This window comes from Nilaparvata lugens, chromosome 4 (genome assembly GCF_014356525.2).
Source record: "Nilaparvata lugens isolate BPH chromosome 4, ASM1435652v1, whole genome shotgun sequence".
Lineage (NCBI taxonomy): Eukaryota > Metazoa > Arthropoda > Insecta > Hemiptera > Delphacidae > Nilaparvata > Nilaparvata lugens.
Window position 1 is genome coordinate 54621830 of NC_052507.1, and position 21786 is coordinate 54643615.

A 21786-nucleotide genomic window follows, 5' to 3' on the forward strand; every position below is an offset into this window, starting at 1 on the left:
ATCATTTTGAATATTTCATGAATAACAGCTTATTGTATCCCTACCAGTATGGTTTCCGACCTAATCACTCCACAATTGATGCGGTTGAAAAAATTGTGGACCTAATCTTGCAATGCTTTGAGGAGAAATGTATGGTAGGATCCAGTCTAATAGACCTGAGCAAGGCCTTTGATTTGGTTTCGCATGAGATATTATGTAAAAAACTTGAATATTATGGTATTGTAGGCAAGGAGCTAAGTCTCCTAAGAAGTTATCTTCAGGGTAGGAAGCAAAGGGTTATCATAGATGGTAAATGTTCCAATTTCTTGAATATATATGCTGGTGTTCCACAAGGATCGGTACTTGGACCGTTTCTCTTTTTGGTATTTGTAAACGATTTTAGCTTCAATGTATCGGGTCTTTCCGTGATGTATGCTGATGACACCACCTTAATTCAGTCAGATGTGAGCATAGAAAATATCAATAAGAAGCTTGATGGATCTTTGGTACAAGCTAAAACATGGTATTCAACCAATAAGCTTAAGATAAATGAAGAGAAAACGGAGAAAATAATATTTCAATTGGGACACTCAGCAGGTCTTGACAAAGAAGTTTTGAAACCAGTGAAACTTTTGGGTATAATCTTGGATGCTAAACTCAATTGGGAGGAGCATGTTGATGGTCTATGTAAACGCTTAGCCAGAGTAGTATATCTTCTGAGGCGACTGAAAAATTCTGTAAGCTCTGATACAGTAATGATGACATATTATGGTCTTTTTCACTCTCATTTGGCTTATGGTGTTAGAATGTGGGGGAACTCGACAACACACAAGAGAGTCTTCATATGGCAAAAAAAAGCTATTAGGGCTATCCTAGACCTTCCCCAGAGAGAATCATGTAAGCCACACTTCATTAAACATGGTATTCTGACCTTGCCATCTTTATATATTCTATATAATGTTATGCATGTGAAAAAAAGATTACAGAACTTTCCCAGACACAGTGATTACCATACCTATAATACAAGGAATAAAGAAAACATTGTTACCCCTAAAATAAGACTGACCAAGAGTTTGAAAAGTCACATGTTTTTACAATTCGCTTTGTTTAATAAGTTGCCAGTAAATGTTAAAACCCTGCCTGTTAATAGATTTAAAAATGCAGTTAGTTTGATTTTAAAACAGAATGGTTACTATTCGGTCGACGAATATTTAAAATCATGATGATGTTTGGTGCTTTGAAATGTAGTAAATGTTAGTGTATAATCAGTAACAGTGTGGTTTTCCAGGTGTTTATCAAGTACCATACAAAAATAATAATAATTACAATAGCCTGCTTTTTTATAATATTTTATTGAATTTTTAAATATTTTGATAGTATTGTATTGTAATGTTTCCTGACTTATATTTATTATTAAGTATATTTGAATATGACTTTTTATGTGTATGTTTGTATTCTAAAGCTTTACTGCATATTGACACTGCCTATTGCGATTAATTTTGTTCAACGGCAATAAAGAATTCTCTTTCTCACTCATCAATTACCTACGATTACGGTAAGTTAATGGGGGATGTACCAACATTTCTCTTTTTTCCTTGATATTTGCTCTCTCTCCGCTTCATCCACAAATGCCAAGATTAAGATTTCTTCAGTGCACGGACCTTCCATTTCCATTTTCCGATCTCCTGCGCGCCGCGCCGCTCACCTTTATTCATCTTCCTTTTCTTCTTCTCCATCTTCTTTCTCTTTCTTATATTTCTTTTTCTCGCTTTCCATTTCTCTATTTGTTCATCTTTCTCTTCCACTATAATTCCTATCTGTTTCTCCTTTTTCTTTCTCTCTCTCAATCTCTTTCTCTTTCTATTTCTCTTTCCCTTTCTCTTTCTCTATTTCTTCCTCTTATTCTTCTCTTTCTTCGTTTTCCTCTCTTTCACTTTCTTTTTATTTTCTTTCTCTCTGCTTCTTACTCTTTCTCACCCTTTCCTTTTCTCTCTCTCTCTCCTTTTTCGCCTTTCTCTTTCTCAAATTATTTCTCTCTTTTTCTATATTTCTCTATCTCCTTCTCTTTCTCTTTTACTTTTTCTATTTCTTTCTCTCTCATTCTCCTTCTCTTTCTTGACTTATTTTTCTTTCTCTTTATCTATCTATCTCTTTCCTTTTCTCTTCCTCTATTTCTTTCTCTTTCCCTATTTCTTTCTCTTTCTCAATTTCATTCTCTTTATCTTCTCTTTTTGTTTCTCAATTTAGTTTTCTTGCTTTCTCTCTATTTCCCTTTCTCTCTCTCCATTTCTCTTTTTCTCTCTCTTCCTCTTTCTTTTCCTCTCCTTGTCTTTTAATTTTCTCTTCTTTTTACAAAGTGCGCGTGACCTAGTTGACCTAGAACCCCGATGCTCCAACGTTAGCAGACAAAACTAACCTTGCTTCTAACCGCGCCAATGCTCCTATCGTTTTGCCTTGCTTCATTTTATAACCCCAGCAAATTTTCAAATTTTACACATAATCAGCCGTTTTAAATGGATACGCATAATCAGCTGCTTGAAATTGGTGGAATTTGACAATGCCGTTATTACAGCCTAGTTTGGGTGTGTGGAATGAACAAATTATTAAATAATAATTGGATCTTAGAAAAAACATAAATTTTAATGCATTTCTGCAAACTTACTCATCACCCTCTTTGACGTTTAAAACTTAATGATTGGTTCACTGGTTGCTGAGATCTCAGAGGGTTGAACTGTGCATTAAATATATATATATATATAATATATATATATATATATATCTGCTTTTTCCAAGATTTTTCCGGACGAGCGTCCACTTATACTTTATTTTTACTGAGCCTGTCTAGCCTACAATTTGAATCATTATCATTTTTATTCTCATTTTTGTTTATAGAGAAAGTATATAGTACGTGTCTATATAGTTTATAGTAAAAGACATATTTTCATTCGAAGCACTGATTGATAATAATTTTATTTTGTTGAAGGATTCTATTTCTTTTCCAAAGTGAACTTTTTAAATCATTATTGAATAAATTGATGATGTTAGAAAAATTATGAGGAGGTGGGACATTTCCGTATGAGACTCACCACCAACAAAAAAGAAATAAAATATTTTCAATGGATGACAAACTGAATAAATTAGTTGTGTAATTAGGCTACTTGCCCGGAATGCACTCAGCCATCACAGATTGCCAAACGCCGAATCTGAGGCAAATGTTGTGCCTATTACTATTTTTGGACAGAAATCCCGGCTTGCACTTCCATTGCAGCTGAGTGCCGATCTTGACGTGACTGCGGCAGTCGACCGGCTCCCCTCCATGGCTGCAGTTCGCTTCAATCGTCTTCAATTTCAAACCATCACAGGTCACTGCATGCAGAAGAGAACAATCTAAGTAAAAAATGCTTCCCATAGCTATTATTTCAAATCAATCTCCCATGGGATCAAAGAAAATCGAATAATATTCAATGGTAGAAAAATACTGTGCATTACTAATCACACATGGAAACAAGTGCTTCAGAACCTAATGAAGTAGTTCCTCCTCGAAAAATATATCCATATATGATACCGCCGGTTGTAGATATGTATATTGGTTTGGAAAATCAACTGCCATTGAGGCACAGACAGTAAATAACAGTACCTATAATAATCATATATGTTATCTACAAATTTTCTATAGAACTATAAAGTCTATCATTCAATGTCCTATATGTCCTGTAATTATTATTATATTATAATGATTTATTGTGATTGAAATAGGTCAGCCCTAATGAAAAAATAAAATTATCATTTCTTGAGCCGATAAACCATTGAAGCACCAAGATTTGCAATGTTGGTAGGCAGAGGGGTGTACCCAACCCCCAAAGCCCGTGCACGACCCCCCCCCCAGCCATTGACTTCATCAGTAGTCATTATTAAAAAATAAACCAGTGCTGACCTCTCTAGGGAAACCCCACAAGATTTTATTTTGAAAACCCCAAAGATTTTCAAGGACGGAGTCTGCGTCCAAACCCCCCTCCCTGGGGGCACCCTTGCTGGTAGCAGTATTACTTAGATAGGGGTATTGCTGTTATGTTCACTCAATTAGCTGAGTTGACTCAAGCAGATAATTATTGAATTGTTTGCTAAGAATCAATGGTTTGTCACCGTTATTTACCTCAGATTGAATAAGTCACTTAATAATATTGTATATTATATTAGATGGTTCTATATTCTTATTTTTCATAGTTTATTACGAATAATGAACTGAATCTCATATAGGACTACTCATCCCAGCGATCAGGATTATCCCTGCTGGGCTATGCCGTGTAGTTTGTTCAGGCCTAAGATAATCCTGTCTTGCTTTTGTTGTGTTTGTTATATTTCTTTTAGCAATGAAATCAAGTTAAAAATCAAGCTAATTTCATTTATTGACTAGATAATTGTGATTTACCTCGGTAGCACTCGGATATGGGGGACTTCCAGCTGCCACTTTTGAGGCAAGTGTTGTTCCGATTGCTATGACCAGTTTCGTAACCAGACTTGCACTTCCACTGCACTTGGGTGCCTATTCTGATGTTTCTGTTGCAAGCGACTGGCTCTCCTTTGTACGTGCAGTTCGCATCGATGCTTTTGTAGTTTAGTGCTTTGCAAGCTTCTATCAGAAACAATAATAGATACATCATTATCATCAACATAGATAATCATGACACAAAATAGAAAATCTAGAGTCAACTATCAAACTCCTTTTTGTGTAGTTGAGAAGTTGATATTGTGGTAATTATTCATATTGAATGAAAAAGACTAAGAAATTGTCAAAAACTATACATTTATTGATAATTGAAAATACCGGTTTCGGTTATTATACCATTGTCAATTATTGTCAATACAGTTTATAGTTTATCAGAGATTGACAATATGGTATAATAACCGAAACCGGTCTTTCTGAGTATCAATAAATGTGTGGTTTTTGACAATTTCTTAGTCTTTTTCATTCAATATCAAACTTCCTTGACTGAACGCCTAATTTTTTTCCAAAATAATAATATAGCTGGTATAATATGGCCCAAGCAGGATATAAGAGTGTTCCAATAGGAATCTACTATGCTTCTCAGTCTGGTTCGTTCCACCAAACAAATTAAAAACTTTTATAAAAGCATGAGGGGCTGATAAAATCACATTTTTAACCAGTTACAGGCTACAAACAGGGTACCGTATAAGAATTCATCCAGATTACCGTAGAATTCCTAGCGCTTACCCTAGGTAATTTATAAAGACTTGCTGATATCCTGAATGAGAAGGCTAATCTGGTAGCTTTCAGTAGGTTTTTTTATATTGACACCTGTTTTAACACCAGTTTTAACACCTGTCAGCTGTAGGCTGTGAGAAGCGAGTTGCTGTTACTCATTCTTCACATGAAGTGATGCATTTCACTTACTGCCATGATATATGAATAGCATGTCATGTCTTCAGGAGTGCATATTAAATAATACAAGTGCATATTAACCCAACCACGTACACGTGAAGTCCCAAATAGAACAGCGAAATATTGATGAGTGGTTTCTCATGAGATGCTTATTTAGAGAAGTGTGTACAACTTCATATAGGAGATTTACAGGAAGGTATTGATGAAATTAATTTGTAATGGTAGTCACCATTTCGGGAGATCACTTATTGATTTGATAAACTAAAGTGTAACAATTCAAAAACCCCGCTCTCATAGAATGTTAATTATTAGAATAGCGGAGTCATCACTCAGGCCACCAAATTGCACTTTTGAACCGGTGAGCTGAGAGAGTGATGACCGCGTAGAGGCGAAACTAGAGAGAGAACATTCCGAAGCGCTAGAGGAAGGTTGTGCGTGAGATTATGAGATGTAGTTTTTAGTAATGTGATTGAGGAGTGATTATGTTTAGAGAGAGAGAGAGAGAGAGTATAGATGTTTGTTATGGGATTTTTGGTGAGATTGTTTTGGTCAATTTGCTTATTTATTTAATAATATTATCCCATAAAAGTAGCAGGGCCCAGGACCCTAAAAACCTGGTGGTGGCAGCGCTACTGGAGAGCACTGTCATGCTCGCCACGCACGCCACAAAAGTAAGCTATATTGATATTTCTGTCCAAAATCATTATTTATTGCTCCTGTTCTTCATCCCATTTGTAATAATAACGTCTATGCTGCATATAGGAATACAGTAATAAAGTTCCAGTTTGTTTTAAAACTGAGGTTACACGATTACAGTTATTTTTGTGATCATCCATACAGTACCTCGAATTCCTCACCAACTATATATTCCATCATTATAGGCCTGTATTTTTTGTATTATCTATAAACGAATGAGTATATAAAATAGATGAAGCTTTATTCACATTTTCAAAGAACAATAGCATCAAATTTATTGGGTTAATAGTAACAAATAGATTTTGAAATAGGAGGACTGACTTACTGAGACAAGTATGTTGTTTGGGATACCAGACACCATCATAGCAAACAATGAAATCGACATTCTCGTTTCTCGGCATGTAACTGTCTGCACATTTCAGAGTGACCATTGTGCCATTGCCTGCCACAATTTTGCCTGATACCAAGCCACAATAATTGTGCTGTTCGCATGGTGTGCTTTTGTACTGGGTGCTTTTGTTATCTGGCACTTTGCAACTTTTTAGAGCTTTGCTTGAAATTCTGAAAATTATATAAACTGTGTATTTTATGTAATTCATAATTATGGACTGCTATTGGACTTGAATGAAAGAATCTAGAGCCTAATATCAAGTATTCTCACAAATAGGCTCAGCCTATTTTTTCCTTCAATGTCATAATATTATGATTGTAGTATTTTTGTACAACAAATAAATAAATGAATAAATCGAAACGTTAGAAGCTAATCACATTCCCATGGAGTAAGTTTGAAAATTCTTTTAAAGATCATAAAAAATTGATTTTATATGAAATTTTTAATTTATTATCCTATTGATTCAGTGTGCAGTTGTTTTCACAGCTATCAGTAGACTTTGGATGAACAGTTATACTACACATTCTGGAGTAAAATATTTCAATTATTACCGTATAGAATATTGAAGAGGAAGCTTTATTATAGTTGAATTGAAACTCAATACATGAGGAGAACGAACTACTTATTTTTTAATAATTATTGATAAACATCAAAGCTTGAGTCTTGAGACAAGTCTCGAACCGAAAATATAGTTTAAAATGAATATAAATTCTTTACAGATTTAAACATTTTGATTCGATTCCAATAATTGATTCTACAAATAAATTTTAGTTTGTAAGCACGATCACAAGCTGTTGCTGTGACAAAATTTGTATAATTTTTATAATAATCTAGTATGAGGAGAATTCTCGCAACCACCAATACAGAATCATATTGTTAAGTTGATCCTGTACCTCCTCAATTCTTTTCTGTACCTTCTCAACAGTAAAATCACTTTCTTGTACACATTATTTTGTGACTTTTCAAATAATAGCGTCCATAAAATAAAAAAATATAATTCGCTTTATTTGTTATTGAAATTAGAAAAATATGTTTAGAATTTTTTTTAGAAGAATATGTTCTACTTACACCGAATTATTTATGACCTGATTTGAGGCATGAATATCTTCAAGAGTGAATAAAAATAATAAAAAACATATCTGTAACAAGAGAGATTTCACATTAAATACATGTTATAGACCAGTCCAATTGCAATATAACATTTTTCAAAGCATTTGCATCACTAGGTGTAATGATTGCCGTGCTACCAATTTTTCCTTAAATCGGTTGGAATAGCATTTAACATCTATTAACCTAAGGATAGTTGTCGGCTCCAATGTAATAGATTCTTGATAAATTATGAATTGATCTATCGCCTATGAATGAGAAATCCAGTTTTCAGAGCAAATGAACTTATAATCTTCAGATGAATTTATACAAATACACAAAGAACTATATCTTATAAGCCTAATTATTTAGAGTTACTACGAACTAAAATACTTATCTAGTTTACAGTTGAAAAACAGTGGCTATTGGCTTGAATACACAAATAAATAGCAATATACGAACAAAATAGAACACTATAAATTGTTTAAAACTCAATTTAAAACATTAATAAACGAAAATGATTCAGAGCAAAATTTTACAACAACACATAGCCAGCCATTTTTCTAGAGAAGAAAGAAGCCACCGGAGAAAACTACAAGTCAGAACAAAGCCTGGTTCGGTGTCGATTTTACAGACACGTCACCAAAAAATTATAACTTACAAGTTTAGAATTCACATTCTACATCTGTTCTCAATAAAACTTTATTTTGAAACTGTTATTTTAAACTTTCATATATATTCTCTATTTAAATAAACTATTCATCTATTAATTCTGCTAACCAAGCCTCGGTGACACCATGGAACAATGCAACAATCATTTACGATAAAAAAGATTCTCCGTCGAAAAGTTTGTCCGTCTATTGATGACTCTGATATTTACTATAAAGTTTCATAGATCTCGAATTGAAGATTCGATTCCAATGTGAGAAAAAAATGTAATATTACAAATACCCCCCTCTTGACATAAAAAATTTTACTGTTTGAAAATTTAAAGAAAAAAAATTACATTGACCCTAATGAAAATTGTTGAAATTTAAATTCGAGAACAGTAACAATTTTTTCTAGAAAAACAATACATGTCATCCAATAATATTGAAAATTATTATAAAATTCATCAATAGCGTTTGTTATATGTTTCCAAACAATATTTCAAAATATAGAATATCAATATTACATTTAATTTTCACATAAAATTTCAATAAATCAAAAAATGTTCATTTCTTTCACTATTGACGCGGTTGATTTTATCGATGCACATTTTGGAAAACAGTCCGTTAAGGCACTCAGTATGATTTTCAGTTAAGTGTGACTCCAATGTGATGACGTTAGTGTTGGGCTGATCTGGATGCACGTAGTGTTGGGCTGATACTTGTAGTCGACTGATGCATATCAAACTCGATACAGGTGACATCTCAGTTAGCATTGCCTCATGCTTGTAGTAGACGGCTGCATACCAAACTCGATACAGGTGACATCTCAGTTAGCAGTGCTTCATGCTTGTAGTAGACGGCTGCATACCAAACTCGATACAGGTGACATCTCAGTTAGCATTGCTTCATGCTTGTAGTAGACGGCTGCATACCAAACTCGATACAGGTGACATCTCAGTTAGCATTGCCTCATGCTTGTAGTAGACGGCTGCATACCAAACTCGATACAGGTGACATCTCAGTTAGCATTGCTTCATGCTTGTAGTAGACGGCTCCAGGTAATGCAGTAGTGTTGAAGTTTGAGATACAAAGTCAGCAATAAGCATTGGCATTGCTATTGGCGTATGTTTTGGTGTCGGCTTTGGCATCAGCGTTGATATTGGCATTGGCATTGGCGCAGGCATTGGCATTGGCGCAGGCATTGGCATTGGCGCAGGCATCGGCGTAGATATTGGCATTGGCGCTGTCATCGGCGTTGATTTTGGCATTGGCATCAGCATTGGCGCAGGCATTGGCATTGGCGCAGGCATTGGCATTGGCGCAGGCATCGGCGTAGATATTGGCATTGGCGCAGGCATCGGCGTTGATTTTGGCATTGGCATCAGCATTGGCGCAGGCATTGGCATTGGCGCAGGCATTGGCATTGGCGCAGGCATCGGCATTGATATTGGCATTGGCATCAGCATTGGTGCAGGCATTGGCATTGGCGCAGGCATTGGCATTGGCGCAGGCATCGGCGTAGATATTGGCATTGGCGCAGTTATTGGTGTAGATATTGGCTTAGTTATTGGTGTAGATATTGGCGTAGTTATTAGTGTAGTTATTGGTGTTGACATTGGCATAGTTATTGGCGTTGGCATCAGCATTGGCGCAGATTTTGGCGTAGTTATTGGTGTTGATATTGGTGTTGACATTGGCATAGTTATTGGTGTAGGCCGCAGCGTAGATGAGTCACACTAGTTCGAAAATCACCCAAATGTTCTTAACACTCTTCATGGCGTTCACTTGTTGCTGATTTCGAGATTCACATGATAACTATTTCAATGTTAATGTCTGTGCTGTACCTGTTATCTTAAAATGCTTATAAACTAAAAAGAAAAACTTGATTAGGCTATCAATACAATCTAATACACATGAAAATTATTTTTAAGTATATAATCAATATAAAATTGAAATTTGTTAACATCTTATTATACAGTCAGCAATACATAAATTGTGAAATATGGAGATTTCAATATAAAAAATATAATTTCATTTCCATTTATCCATTGTTCAAAATAGAAATAGAATTTCATAACACCCTGTATCATTATCAAAATTGTAAAAAAAAACATCAGATCACATCAGATTGGACAGCAAAGAAAAAAAAATGCAAAATGGGTTAAAAGCCCAGAAGAAAACTATAACCTAATTACATATGGCTTATGGCACGATATGCAATGAAAGATAAGAACATGGGACAAAATTTGCTCTGAAAAACCTAATTACCTAATATGATACCTGAAAAAAAATAGACATGATTAAAATATGTAATACATGATGAAAAAATATACCGCAAGCAAACAATTATTTACACAACAATGGATAGATTTTAGAAAAGTTAAGTTTTATCAACAATTTAAAGATTAGGAAAATAAGCTACTATTTCAACTTCCAAAATTATTTCAGAAAAATACAAATTTAAATGACTATGGACAAGATTGGTTAAGATATGCATCATAGAAGAATTTTACTGAACATTACACAAAGACAAGAAAGAATCGAAATTTGAAAAGATTAAGGGCCAAGAAAAATAGGCTACAGGAAAGAAAAAAGACACAATTATGGACTCTTACCATATACTGCGTAGCGATTATGCTATTCTGAATCCCGGCATAACACAGGATTCCTAATCATTGTGTGTTGGGGAATACCCTTTCATCATGTGATTCACTGTCATCATCTTGTAAGTAAGCAACTTGAAACAACCTTTGAATACTAATACATCAATGGAAACTTTGTGCTTTGTTTTCTTCAAGAACATAGTTTTATTCATGGGTTCATTTGTTTCAACAAAGCCGTTTTGCCTACAAAAGTTAGTCATGTTCACTTGAGAATGCATAGCATACACCTTTTCAATTCTCAGTTGAAAGTTGAACTCATCAACTTGACTCAAAGCAACATTCATTTTGTTTACATTTTTCCTAACCTCTACAGAAACCTGTCTCATGTAATCATTCACTTTGTTTATAGTTTTCCTAACCTTCAATGTAGCAATATTACTTTCATGATAGTTGACTTTCAGTGAAGACAACTCCCTACCTACTTCTTTACTCAATTCTACTATCTCATTAAGGTTGACTTTTTCAACAACAGTAACTAGGCCTACATTGTCAGAAACTTAAATGAGTTGATCCTGTATCTTAACACTACTATTATCATGCTTCAATTTGTTTTCATCTTCATGATTATCTTTCAATGTTTCATGTGCATTTTTCAATAGAAGGTTTATACTAGCCTGCTCTAGTCTAATGCTAGCAAATTCTTGCTTCATCTCATCAAACCTAGCATTTTGCTCATCAAATCTAGCATTTTGCTCATCAAACTTTTGTGTTAAGAATGCTATAAGATTCAGATCATTTTTAATGTTTGCCATTTTGTAATATGCACTGATTCATTAAAACTTGATCTCTCTTGAACTGATTTCCCACTCAGCAACAAACCATTCATAACCTATCAAGATATCTATCCTACTAATAATTTTTTATAACCATGGATTTCATGGTGTACCATTTGGGACATATTTATTTTGTAATTCGGTCCCACCACAGGGGTAACATTTGCTGTGCTACCAATTTTTCCTTAAATCGGTTGGAATAGCATTTAACACCTATTAACCTAAGGATAGTTGTCGGCTCTAATGTAATAGATTCTTGATAAATTATGAATGGATCTATCGCCTATGAATGAGAAATCCAGTTTTCAGAGCAAATGAACTTATAATCTTCAGATGAATTTATACAAATACACAAAGAACTATATCTTATAAGCCTAATTATTTAGAGTTACTATGAACTAAAATACTTATCTAGTTTACAGTTGAAAAACAGTGGCTATTGGCTTGAATACACAAATAGCAATATACGAACAAAATAGAACACTATAAATTGTTTAAAACTCAATTTAAAACATTAATAAACGAAAATGATTCAGAGCAAAATTTTACAACAACACATAGCCAGCCATTTTTCTAGAGAAGAAAGAAGCCACCGGAAAAAACTACAAGTCAGAACAAAGCCTGGTTCGGTGTTGATTTTACAGACATGTCACCAAAAAATTATAACTTACAAGTTTAGAATTCACATTCTACATCTGTTCTCAATAAAACTTTATTTTGAAACTGTTATTTTAAACTTTCATATATATTCTCTATTTAAATAAACTATTTATCTATTAATTCTGCTAACCAAGCCTCGGTGACACCATGGAACAATGCAACAATCATTTACGATAAAAAAAATTCTCCGTCGAAAAGTTTGTCCGTCTATTGATGACTCTGATATTTACTATAAAGTTTCATAGATCTCGAATTGAAGATTCGATTCCAATGTGAGAAAAAAAATGTAATATTACATGATGCACAATCGTGTACCGGTACTCTGCTAGCCAAACCTCTCCCAACCACTCCCACAAATTCAACAATTTCCAAGTCAAAGAGGGTTAAGCACATTTCTGATACTGAATATCCGAAAAACACATTTCGAGCACGTTTATATGATACAATTATTGTCAAAAAACAAGCTTCACTAAAAGGTATAATATGAAGCTCAGAATGTTTCATCACCCACCCCCTGCCAAACAGTCTCACAAACTTTGCTTATTTCACAGTGGAACACTTTTTTTTTGAAACTTCATATTCTGAGAGCACATTTTGAACACTTTTATTCGATACCAACGTCAAAAAATGTGCTACACTATAGGAGATTTCATGTAATAATGTTCAGAATGGTTTTTCCATCCCCCTCCCAACATCATTGTACTTTACAGAATTCGCCAATTTCTTGGTCACGGAAAAGAGCACATTTTTTTCAAAATGCATATTCTCAGAGCACATTTATTTGAAATGACTTAAATAAAATGTGCTATTCTAGGAGGTGTGATAATATAATGCTCAGAATGTTTTTCCACTCACCCCCGGCATCAGTTTCAAAAAATCTGCTGATTTCACAGTGAAGCATAAATTATTTTTCAGTTTCACATCCAAATTTAAATTTCAATTGGTCAATAATATTATTAAATGTATGCTCCTTGATTTCTCTCTCATTAATTACGATTTTTCCACCTTCTAGATATAACATTCAATTGGAGATTTAAGTGGCAGAGAGCCGACTGCGCCCTAACTTACCACTTCTAAGCAAAAATTGGAGGAAATAATTTTATCCTTACTACAACTAATGAAATGAACTACTTCCCCAATAGCGCTTCATACACAAAATAGACTTCAAATCCCACATGTATTTATTATATTCATGAATTTATTCACATTTTGTTCAATAATGCTGTTTTATCGAATCTTCACAAAATTTTATAGAATGTCGTAAAACTTTTTTTCAATTCAATTTATTTCACCAAAAACACAAAAACAATACAAAGTTGTAACAATCAGAAAAAAACAATAATTATTATTCTAAATATCTATATCTAATATCTGTAAAATATACTGTACGGTTGGAGGTGAAGAACTACTGGCATACAGTGAAACACTTGAAAAAACTTATACCATTACGGGGAGATAGAATAGAATAGAAATAGTCTTTATTCATCAGATGTAAGAAGAAATACATTGGAACAGTGTCAATAAATCAAATATAAATATAAATAACTAGGCTAGCCTAGTATATATAGACAAACACGTTTCGTCAAAAATCAATGTTAAACTCTTGAAAAGATACAGTGACAATTTGACCAGATATTCCTTTAGACTTTTTGCAAACATATCTTCCAATATTTGGAGACTGCTTAGTAACTTTACAAAACACTTCTTACCTCTGTATAATTATGTTTTTTTCCGTGAAAAGGTCTAATCTTTGCCTCTCTATTATACGACCAAACCTTGTATTATAACCATGAGTGTTATTTCTCAAGTTTGTGTCACCAAATTTTTTGAAAAAGTCTTTTTTAAGACTATAACATCTTATATTTATTGTCCATATATTGTGAAAATTCGGCCCAGGTCTGAGAAAGCTACTTTTACAAAATCAGTTCTATTGAGGTTTAGCATTATTCTTATTGCTCGTTTTTGCTGTTTTAGAATTTTATCAAGGTTTCTTTTACTTGTACTACCATATATGCAGAGACCATATGGTAGATGTGCATTTACTACTGAGTGGTGTATTGATTTTAATATTATTTGTATACTACATAAACTGGACATTCGACGCAATACATATAGACCTGGGGATTTTTTTCACAACATTGGCAACATGATTATCTCACGAAAGGTTGCTATCTATTGAAAGACCAAGAAATTTAGTTTGATCTTTACAATCTAAAAGGGTGTTATTCATAGCTACGCTTGAGCACAATTCACTCTTGTTCTGCCTTGTTGAAAAGGGGACTACAATAGACTTACTTGAATTCAGCAAGAGATTTCGGCTATTCCGGTATTCATTAATAGAGGACAGGCCTACAGCAGATGAGAGATCTACATCCTCAATCGATTTTCCTGAAAATATGATGTTAGCATCATCTGCATGGAGACACACACAGAGGCATGTGCTCGAACCACATCAGGCAGACCCTTGATGTAACATAGAAAATAGTAAGGGACCCAAAATGGACCCTTGAGGGACACCATACTTTGAACTTCTTAGGTTAGGGCGATAACTGTATTTGAAAATATTATTATTTTTTCCTCAGTATGCTCTATTTCAACAAATTGCTGTCTGTCAATCAAATAAGATGAGAACCACTCCCGCTCATTACCAATTCCTCAAATTCGTGCAAAAGAACATTATGAAGCACGCTATCAAATGCATGTGTCATATCTAAAAATATGCCAATAATATACTCACCTTCGTCTATTGTATTAACTATGGTATGAAATCCACCATTGCTGTAATTGTTGACTTTTTTGAGCGGAAACCATGCTGTTCTTCATCCAATAAATGGTTTGCTCCTAGGTATTTCATTAATTGAATATATACCACACGTTCAATGATTTTTGAGAAAATTGATAACAACGCTATTGGTCTGTAGCAGCCTGGATCTTTGATATCACCTTTTTTAAATATTGGAAAAACTTTAGCTAGGTACCGTATCTTCAGTTTATCAGGAAATTGACCTGCTATAATAAGGGATGAATTTATAATGTGTGTTAATGGCTTGATTATAGCTGGTATCCAGAAGAGTGTTTGTTTTCAAATGAGATCACAATTTAATGTAATTGACACTCAGTAATAGGTTCGAATCTAAATCTCAATGAAGATTGAAAACAACGTGAATTTTGTTCAGTCTAGAACTATTGGGAATATCTGGTTTAGCAAACCTATCAACAGCCGAAACAAAATAAATCATTAAATATATTGCTAAAACAGTACTAGGATTCGTTGAGTGTATACCATCGCTTATTACGCTTAGATTTGAGTTGTTCTTTCTATTCTTACCCACCTCAGCATCTATAATTATCCAAGTTACTTCATTCTTATTCTTAGAATTAGATATTGTCTCATCAAAGTATTTTTGTTTATTCTTTACAATCATAAGTTTAAGAGCTTTTCTATTATTTTTTATTTTAATCTTTAACTCGTCTCTTTTTGTTTGTCTATGTAAATTCTCTAACTCAAATGGTGCTTCTCTTTTTTATCAGTGAGCTCTGGACTCATCCCGTTCCTACTATCAGTTTCTTTCACACTTCTCAGGATTTTTGGAAAATTAATATTAAAATAATGTGAAACAAAACCAAGAGAAAGACATTGTATTTTTCATCTACAGGTGATTGATAAGCCTCCATCCAATTAAAATGAGCTAACTCCCTTTAAAACACTTCTAAGTGGCAGTCATAGAATCTACGACAAAATTTCCAGATTGTCTTATCGCGGATCACACTCATACCTCGGATCTCGAGCAGCTGCGCATCGTGGTCTGAGATATGAGTTACTATACCCGATATCTTTAAACTATCATCAACTATGTTGGTAATAAAGTTATCTATCGCTGTTTCAGATGTGGTAGTAATTCTTGTAGGGAAATTTACCTTATAAATCATATTATGCATTTTCAGCACATTCATTTGAACTTATTATATCACTTATCACTTGAAAATGGCATGAATGTTGAAACATGTTATGATAAAATAATTCAAAAAAGGGTAACTACTGAGATTTTTATTTCTATTTCTATTTTTTATTATATGTGTTATTTTTATCCAGAACATTGATATTCATGTCACCTGCCGCGATAACTTTTTTATATATTTTCAAAGAATTTCACATAGAATTTTACAATTATTTATAACTTTTCTAAGAATGGATCCAAATAGCAATGCTGAGGTGTTCTATGTAAGCAAGCCAGTACAAAATTAGAATTATCAAGTGAAGACTCAGTTAAACAACATTCAAACTCTTTTTCAGTCGTTATTGACTGAATAGCAGGTAGGTTCACACGTTTACATTTCGAAAAAAATTCTTTTCTGCACGAGAATCATGACCCCACCCCCAGTACTGTCAAGTCTAGAAAACTGTCAGCTTGTCAGATAGTTTGGTACATTCAGTATTTCTGTTTCAGCACTTGACAGTTCATGCTCTGAAATATGTAGTATCTCTGGCTCTAACTCCTGTATATTTATTTTTAACTTTTCCAATCGTGATGGTAGGTGTTGAACATTTTTATGTAATATAGAAATCTTTTCAAAATCTGATCTATTTTTATGAATAGAAGTTTGATTGGGAGAAGTAACTCTCTTTTGAGCCTTGTCATTTATGAATTTCAGATATAAATTTTAAATTGAGAGCAATTTGGTATTTTTAAATCAGCAACCTGACCTGAGAAACAGATAATTTTGGTTATTTACAAGATTAAAGGAAGTAGCCTTATTTCAACTTTCAGGAGATAAGATTTAATATAAGATTCATATGTCATAAGAATTTACAATCAGTACTTATATTACAAAATAATAGATTACTATAAATAATACATAATTTTGTAAGTAAGGAAATTGCATACTGTAATATCTAGCAATTGTTATTTTTTCTTCTACATGTACAAGAGACTATATAATATTAAGAGTATAGCTTTCCTTGTTTCCACCAATTTCCCAGTTCCTTGATTTTGTTGGTGCAAAGAAGATCATTACACAGGAAAAGTATCAATAAAATGCTGAAAATGTAATAATTTACTTTTTCACCAGGATATCATCCTTTAGCAGACTATGATTTCACTATTAGATTATCATTTTATCAAAATTATTTTTGAATTACATAGACTAGGCTACCGTTTCACACCGAATAGTCTATTTAAAACGTTTAGCTTGATGATTTAAGTAACAATAATTGGGGACATGCAAAGCTTAATAATCACAGTGACAAGAAGAACTAACTTGAAAACACTCAGAATATATTCATATGAAAAAAAAACAAATTTTTGCTACATAAAATACTATTTAAGAAACCATCACCAGTTAATAGTGTTCAGTTTAAATTTGATAGTTCGGTCAAGCCTTTACTACTATTTCATCCGATAAAATAGTTGATACCAAATTTAATAGTATTCTCCTGTCAACAAAAATTATTTAAAAATCAAAGTTCATAGTGTAATTTGTGATAATGATATTAAAACATTATAATGATTCAATGAAATGACTCTTCTACTGTTCTACTGGAAAAGTTTTATTCAACCATATTAATTTTAGTAGAAATAGAAAATAAATATTCAAGTGCCCTTACTCATGACATGAGTAAGAGCAGTTACTTAATATGAGTAGTTGTTCACTTACTTTATTCAAGAGTAGCCCTAATGAAAAATACAATATTAATTTGAGTTTTGATACTTATGGAATCATCAATTTTAGAATATTATAATACCTCATTAGAAAAAATAACTCAGCGCGTTTTATTCCATTATGAAACAACATCTTTGATGAAAATGTTGGATTTATTCTGAACTAATTATCAAAGATACCATTTTCGAGTTTCTGTTTGGCTTAAAAATGTGCAACACCAGCACGAAACGGACGTCGCCACATCAACAAAGAATGTGAGTGTTTTTTTCACTTTAAAGTTTTATGAAATATGATAGTAATAATACTAGTGAAAAGAAGATGGAAACCAACAATGAATTGATCGTATTTTTGAGAGCCATAGAAGGAGGAATAATAATTGATCGATAATATAATTATATTATCTATTATAAAAATACATTAGTATTAAAACACTATTAGAACTTCAATTTGAGATGTTTCAAAAACATCCATTATTATATTATAACATTTTTAGAAATCTTATAACTTAAAGTTAGCGATTCCTTAGCGGCAACGCGTTTCGAGACGCGCATATCTAAGCAGGCGGCTCGAGTCGCGTCGTTATAGCCGTGATGACTGGAGCACATAACCAATTCATTAGATTCGATGGCACATTGGATTTTCATGTTGTAAACATGGCAGATGAATTAGAAGAGTTGGCTACTATATTGATTGTAAGATTTATATCTTATGAATCAACTAATCTAATGAATTTATAGGTTATGTGCTCTAGCCGCGGCGGCTCTAACCTTCGCGTCTAAAGAAGCCTTCTTACAGCCACGCGTCTCGAGACGCCGCTGAGGAATTGTACCTTTACAGAGACAGATATCAGAAACATTTACCTTTAAGAAACCTGGATAACGGTAATAGGTGGTGTTAGGATACATTTCCATCACAGTTGAATCTACACTAAAGAGTGGTTTCTACGTCTTTAAACATGAATTTAGTCTACTTTGAAAATTTGTATCTCAGCATAATATTATTTTAGCCAAAGGAAACGGATTTCCTTTGAAGATAACTTCAAGGAAACTGCACTTTTTCCAAGAATATTCTAGCAATTTGATAAGCAAATTTACGTAGTTGATGTGAAATGGAAATTGTTATGCATTATTTTATATTCGTAAATAGCATGATATATATTTTTCGAATCAGCTTACAGCTTACAAAAAAACAAAATTCCCTAAAAAATGCATAATATTTTTATCAATTTATCATATTTCTCGTCAAGTCATATCTTATGATTTGCTATTGTATTGACAAATAAATAAATTGAAAAATATAAATATTTGCCTGTTACCCTCATTCATATATTCATCACTCGTATTCATGATCATTTTCAAATGAAACATTATGACGCTTCTCTTCAAGCACGGCTCAAAATATACAGTGCCCACTCAATGAATACAGAAAAACAGGGTTTTGCGTACAGTAACAAATTAGGAAAAGTGTGAATTTTTGCATGGTGTTAGTATACATAGTACATAGCCTTAAACCGAAGAGTCCCCATCGTCACACCGCTTGCTTCCCCCCAGGACCCTCCCGAAGTACGAAACTGCAATGATTTCTTAAAACATAAGTCTATCTCAGCTCCAAATCAAAATATCGATCCGACTTTGATTCCATCCTTTCAAGGAAAATAATAGATCTACACAATATTATTAATGTTACATAACATTTCTTCGTTTATCTATTGTTCATGAAGTTATTCCTATACAAAGCCAAGATAAATTTCATGAAATCTTCGGCTTCCATAAAATTACCTAACTAATTTTAAAACCATTTATTCTTAATTTAATTCAATGTACGTGAAAGGAAAAATTCTAGTCTACAATTTGAGGTCAAATTCAATTCGATTCCAGGCTGTTTACTATTGTATACTAACACCTTGCAAAAATTCAGCTTTTCCCTGATTTGTTGCGCATCAATGTCTTCATTGACTGGACTATATATGGACATTGATTCCATTTTACTAGCTTTTTAAAATTAAAATTCATATATAGTAACGCTCACGTAGCCAGGGGTGTTCATCCCCCATGGCTGATATCGCATAGCCCCCCACCAAAAAATTATGATAAATCCTTTTGTTCATCAAAATCATCCTTCTACCTCACCATACCTCTTCAACCATATTAAAGGGACATTTAGAGAGCCTGACCCCGTGAAAATCTTTCAAATTTAGCCTCAAAAAGGTTATTTTAAAAGAATTTGAAAGAGAGGATTCACATTTACAATGAAAAAATTGGAGGGTCGATAAAATCGTCTTCCCAGAGATATTGGGGAGACATGTCCCCCCTTGTATCCGATGAAAACTTCATCCATGGATTGCTTTAATTTTTGTGCATGGTTTTAAGCATAGCAAGTTTAAAAAATATACAAAATAAGAAATCCGGGATATCTGTATCTTCACTACAGTAATAAAAAAATGGTACAATTCTAGATTATCCATATTTTTACTTTCCTTGCCCTATTACCATAGGTAAGGAAAGTATTGCTTTCCAAAAAAATTTAAGGTACCCTAATTTCATGTTTTCTATACGTTTCAAGGTCCCTTGAGTCCAAAAAAATGATTTTTGGGTGTTGTTCTGTGTGTGTGTGTGTGTGTGTGTGTGTGTGTGTGTGTGTGGTGTGTGTGGTGTGTGTGTGTGTGTGTTGTGTGTGTGTGTGTGTGTGGTGTGTGTGTGTGTGGTGGTGTGTGTGTGTGTGGTGGTGTGTGTGTGTGTGTGGTGTGTGTGTTGTGTGTGTGTGTGTGTGTGTGTGTGTGTGTGTGTGTGTGTGTGTGTGTGTGTGTGTGTGTGGTGTGTGGTGTGTGTGTGTGGTGTGTGTGTGTGTGTGTGTGTGTGTGGTGTGTGTGTGTGGTGTGTGTGTGTGGTGTGTGTGTGTGTGTGTGTGTGCGTGCGTGTGTGTGTGCGCGTGCGCGTGTGTGTGTGTGTGGTGTGTGTGTGTGTGTGTTGTGTGTGTGTGTGTGTGTGTGTGTGTGTGTGTATGTGTGTGTGTGTGTGTATGTCTGTGAACACGATAACTCCATTCCTAATTAACCGATTGACTTGAAATTTTAAACTTAAGGTCCTTATACCTTGAGGATCCGACAATAAGAAATTCAATAAAATTCAATCCAAGATGGCGGAAAAAATGGCGGATAATTACTAAAAAACCATGTTTTTCACGTTTTTCTCGAAAACGGCTCTAACGATTTTTTTCAAATTTATACCATGGATAGCTATTTATAAGCCCTATCAACTGGCATAGGTCTCATTTCTGGGGAAATTTCAGGAGCTCCGTAATATTCTTGAGAAAAATGGCGGATAATGACTAAAAAACCATGTTTTTCACGGTTTTCTCAAAAACGGCTCTAACGATTCTCTTCAAATTTATACCATGGATAGCTATTTATAAGCCCTATCAACTGGCATAAGTCTCATCTCTGGGAAAATCTCAGGAGCTCCGTAATATTCTTAAGAAAAATGGCGGATAATGACTAAAAATCCATGTTTTTCACGGTTTTCTCGAAAACGCCTGCAACGATTTTCTTAAAATTCATACCATGGATAGCTATTCATGAGCCCTATCAAATGACATGAGTTTTTTTTCTGGGAAAATTGCAGGAGCTCCTTAATATTCTTGAGAAAAATGGCGGATAATTGCAAAAAAAACATGTTTTTCACGATTTTCTCGAAAAATAACTTGTCCGATTTTTTTTTCAAATTCATACCCTGTATAGTTATTTATCAGCTTTATCAACTGGCATAAGTCTCCTTTTTGGGAAACCGATGGAGGGTCCACCCCATCCTTGGGAAATGGACTTAGTAAC

General features: G+C 33.7%; 1 protein-coding gene across 5 annotated transcripts in view; it reads right to left on the reverse strand.

Annotated features, from left to right (window-relative positions):
- LOC111047981 (hemicentin-1) overlaps positions 1–18928 on the reverse strand; it is an 86057-nt gene extending 67129 nt beyond the window's left edge. For 2 of the 5 annotated variants that reach the window (XM_039425873.1, XM_039425871.1), the window contains exons 1-5: positions 18821–18923; positions 7536–7606; positions 6402–6637; positions 4409–4612; positions 3142–3345 (exon numbers count right to left, since the gene is read on the reverse strand). In XM_039425873.1, the coding sequence (XP_039281807.1) occupies positions 3142–3345; positions 4409–4612; positions 6402–6637; positions 7536–7606; positions 18821–18871 (766 nt within the window). In that variant the 5' untranslated portion in view covers positions 18872–18923. Of the gene's footprint in view, positions 1–3141; positions 3346–4408; positions 4613–6401; positions 6638–7535; positions 7607–14594; positions 14683–15036; positions 15056–18820 lie in introns of those variants that run through there. The other 3 variants (XM_039425872.1, XM_039425875.1, XM_039425874.1) reach the window with 3 other exon arrangements.
- Positions 18929–21786: the final 2858 nt, after the last annotated feature.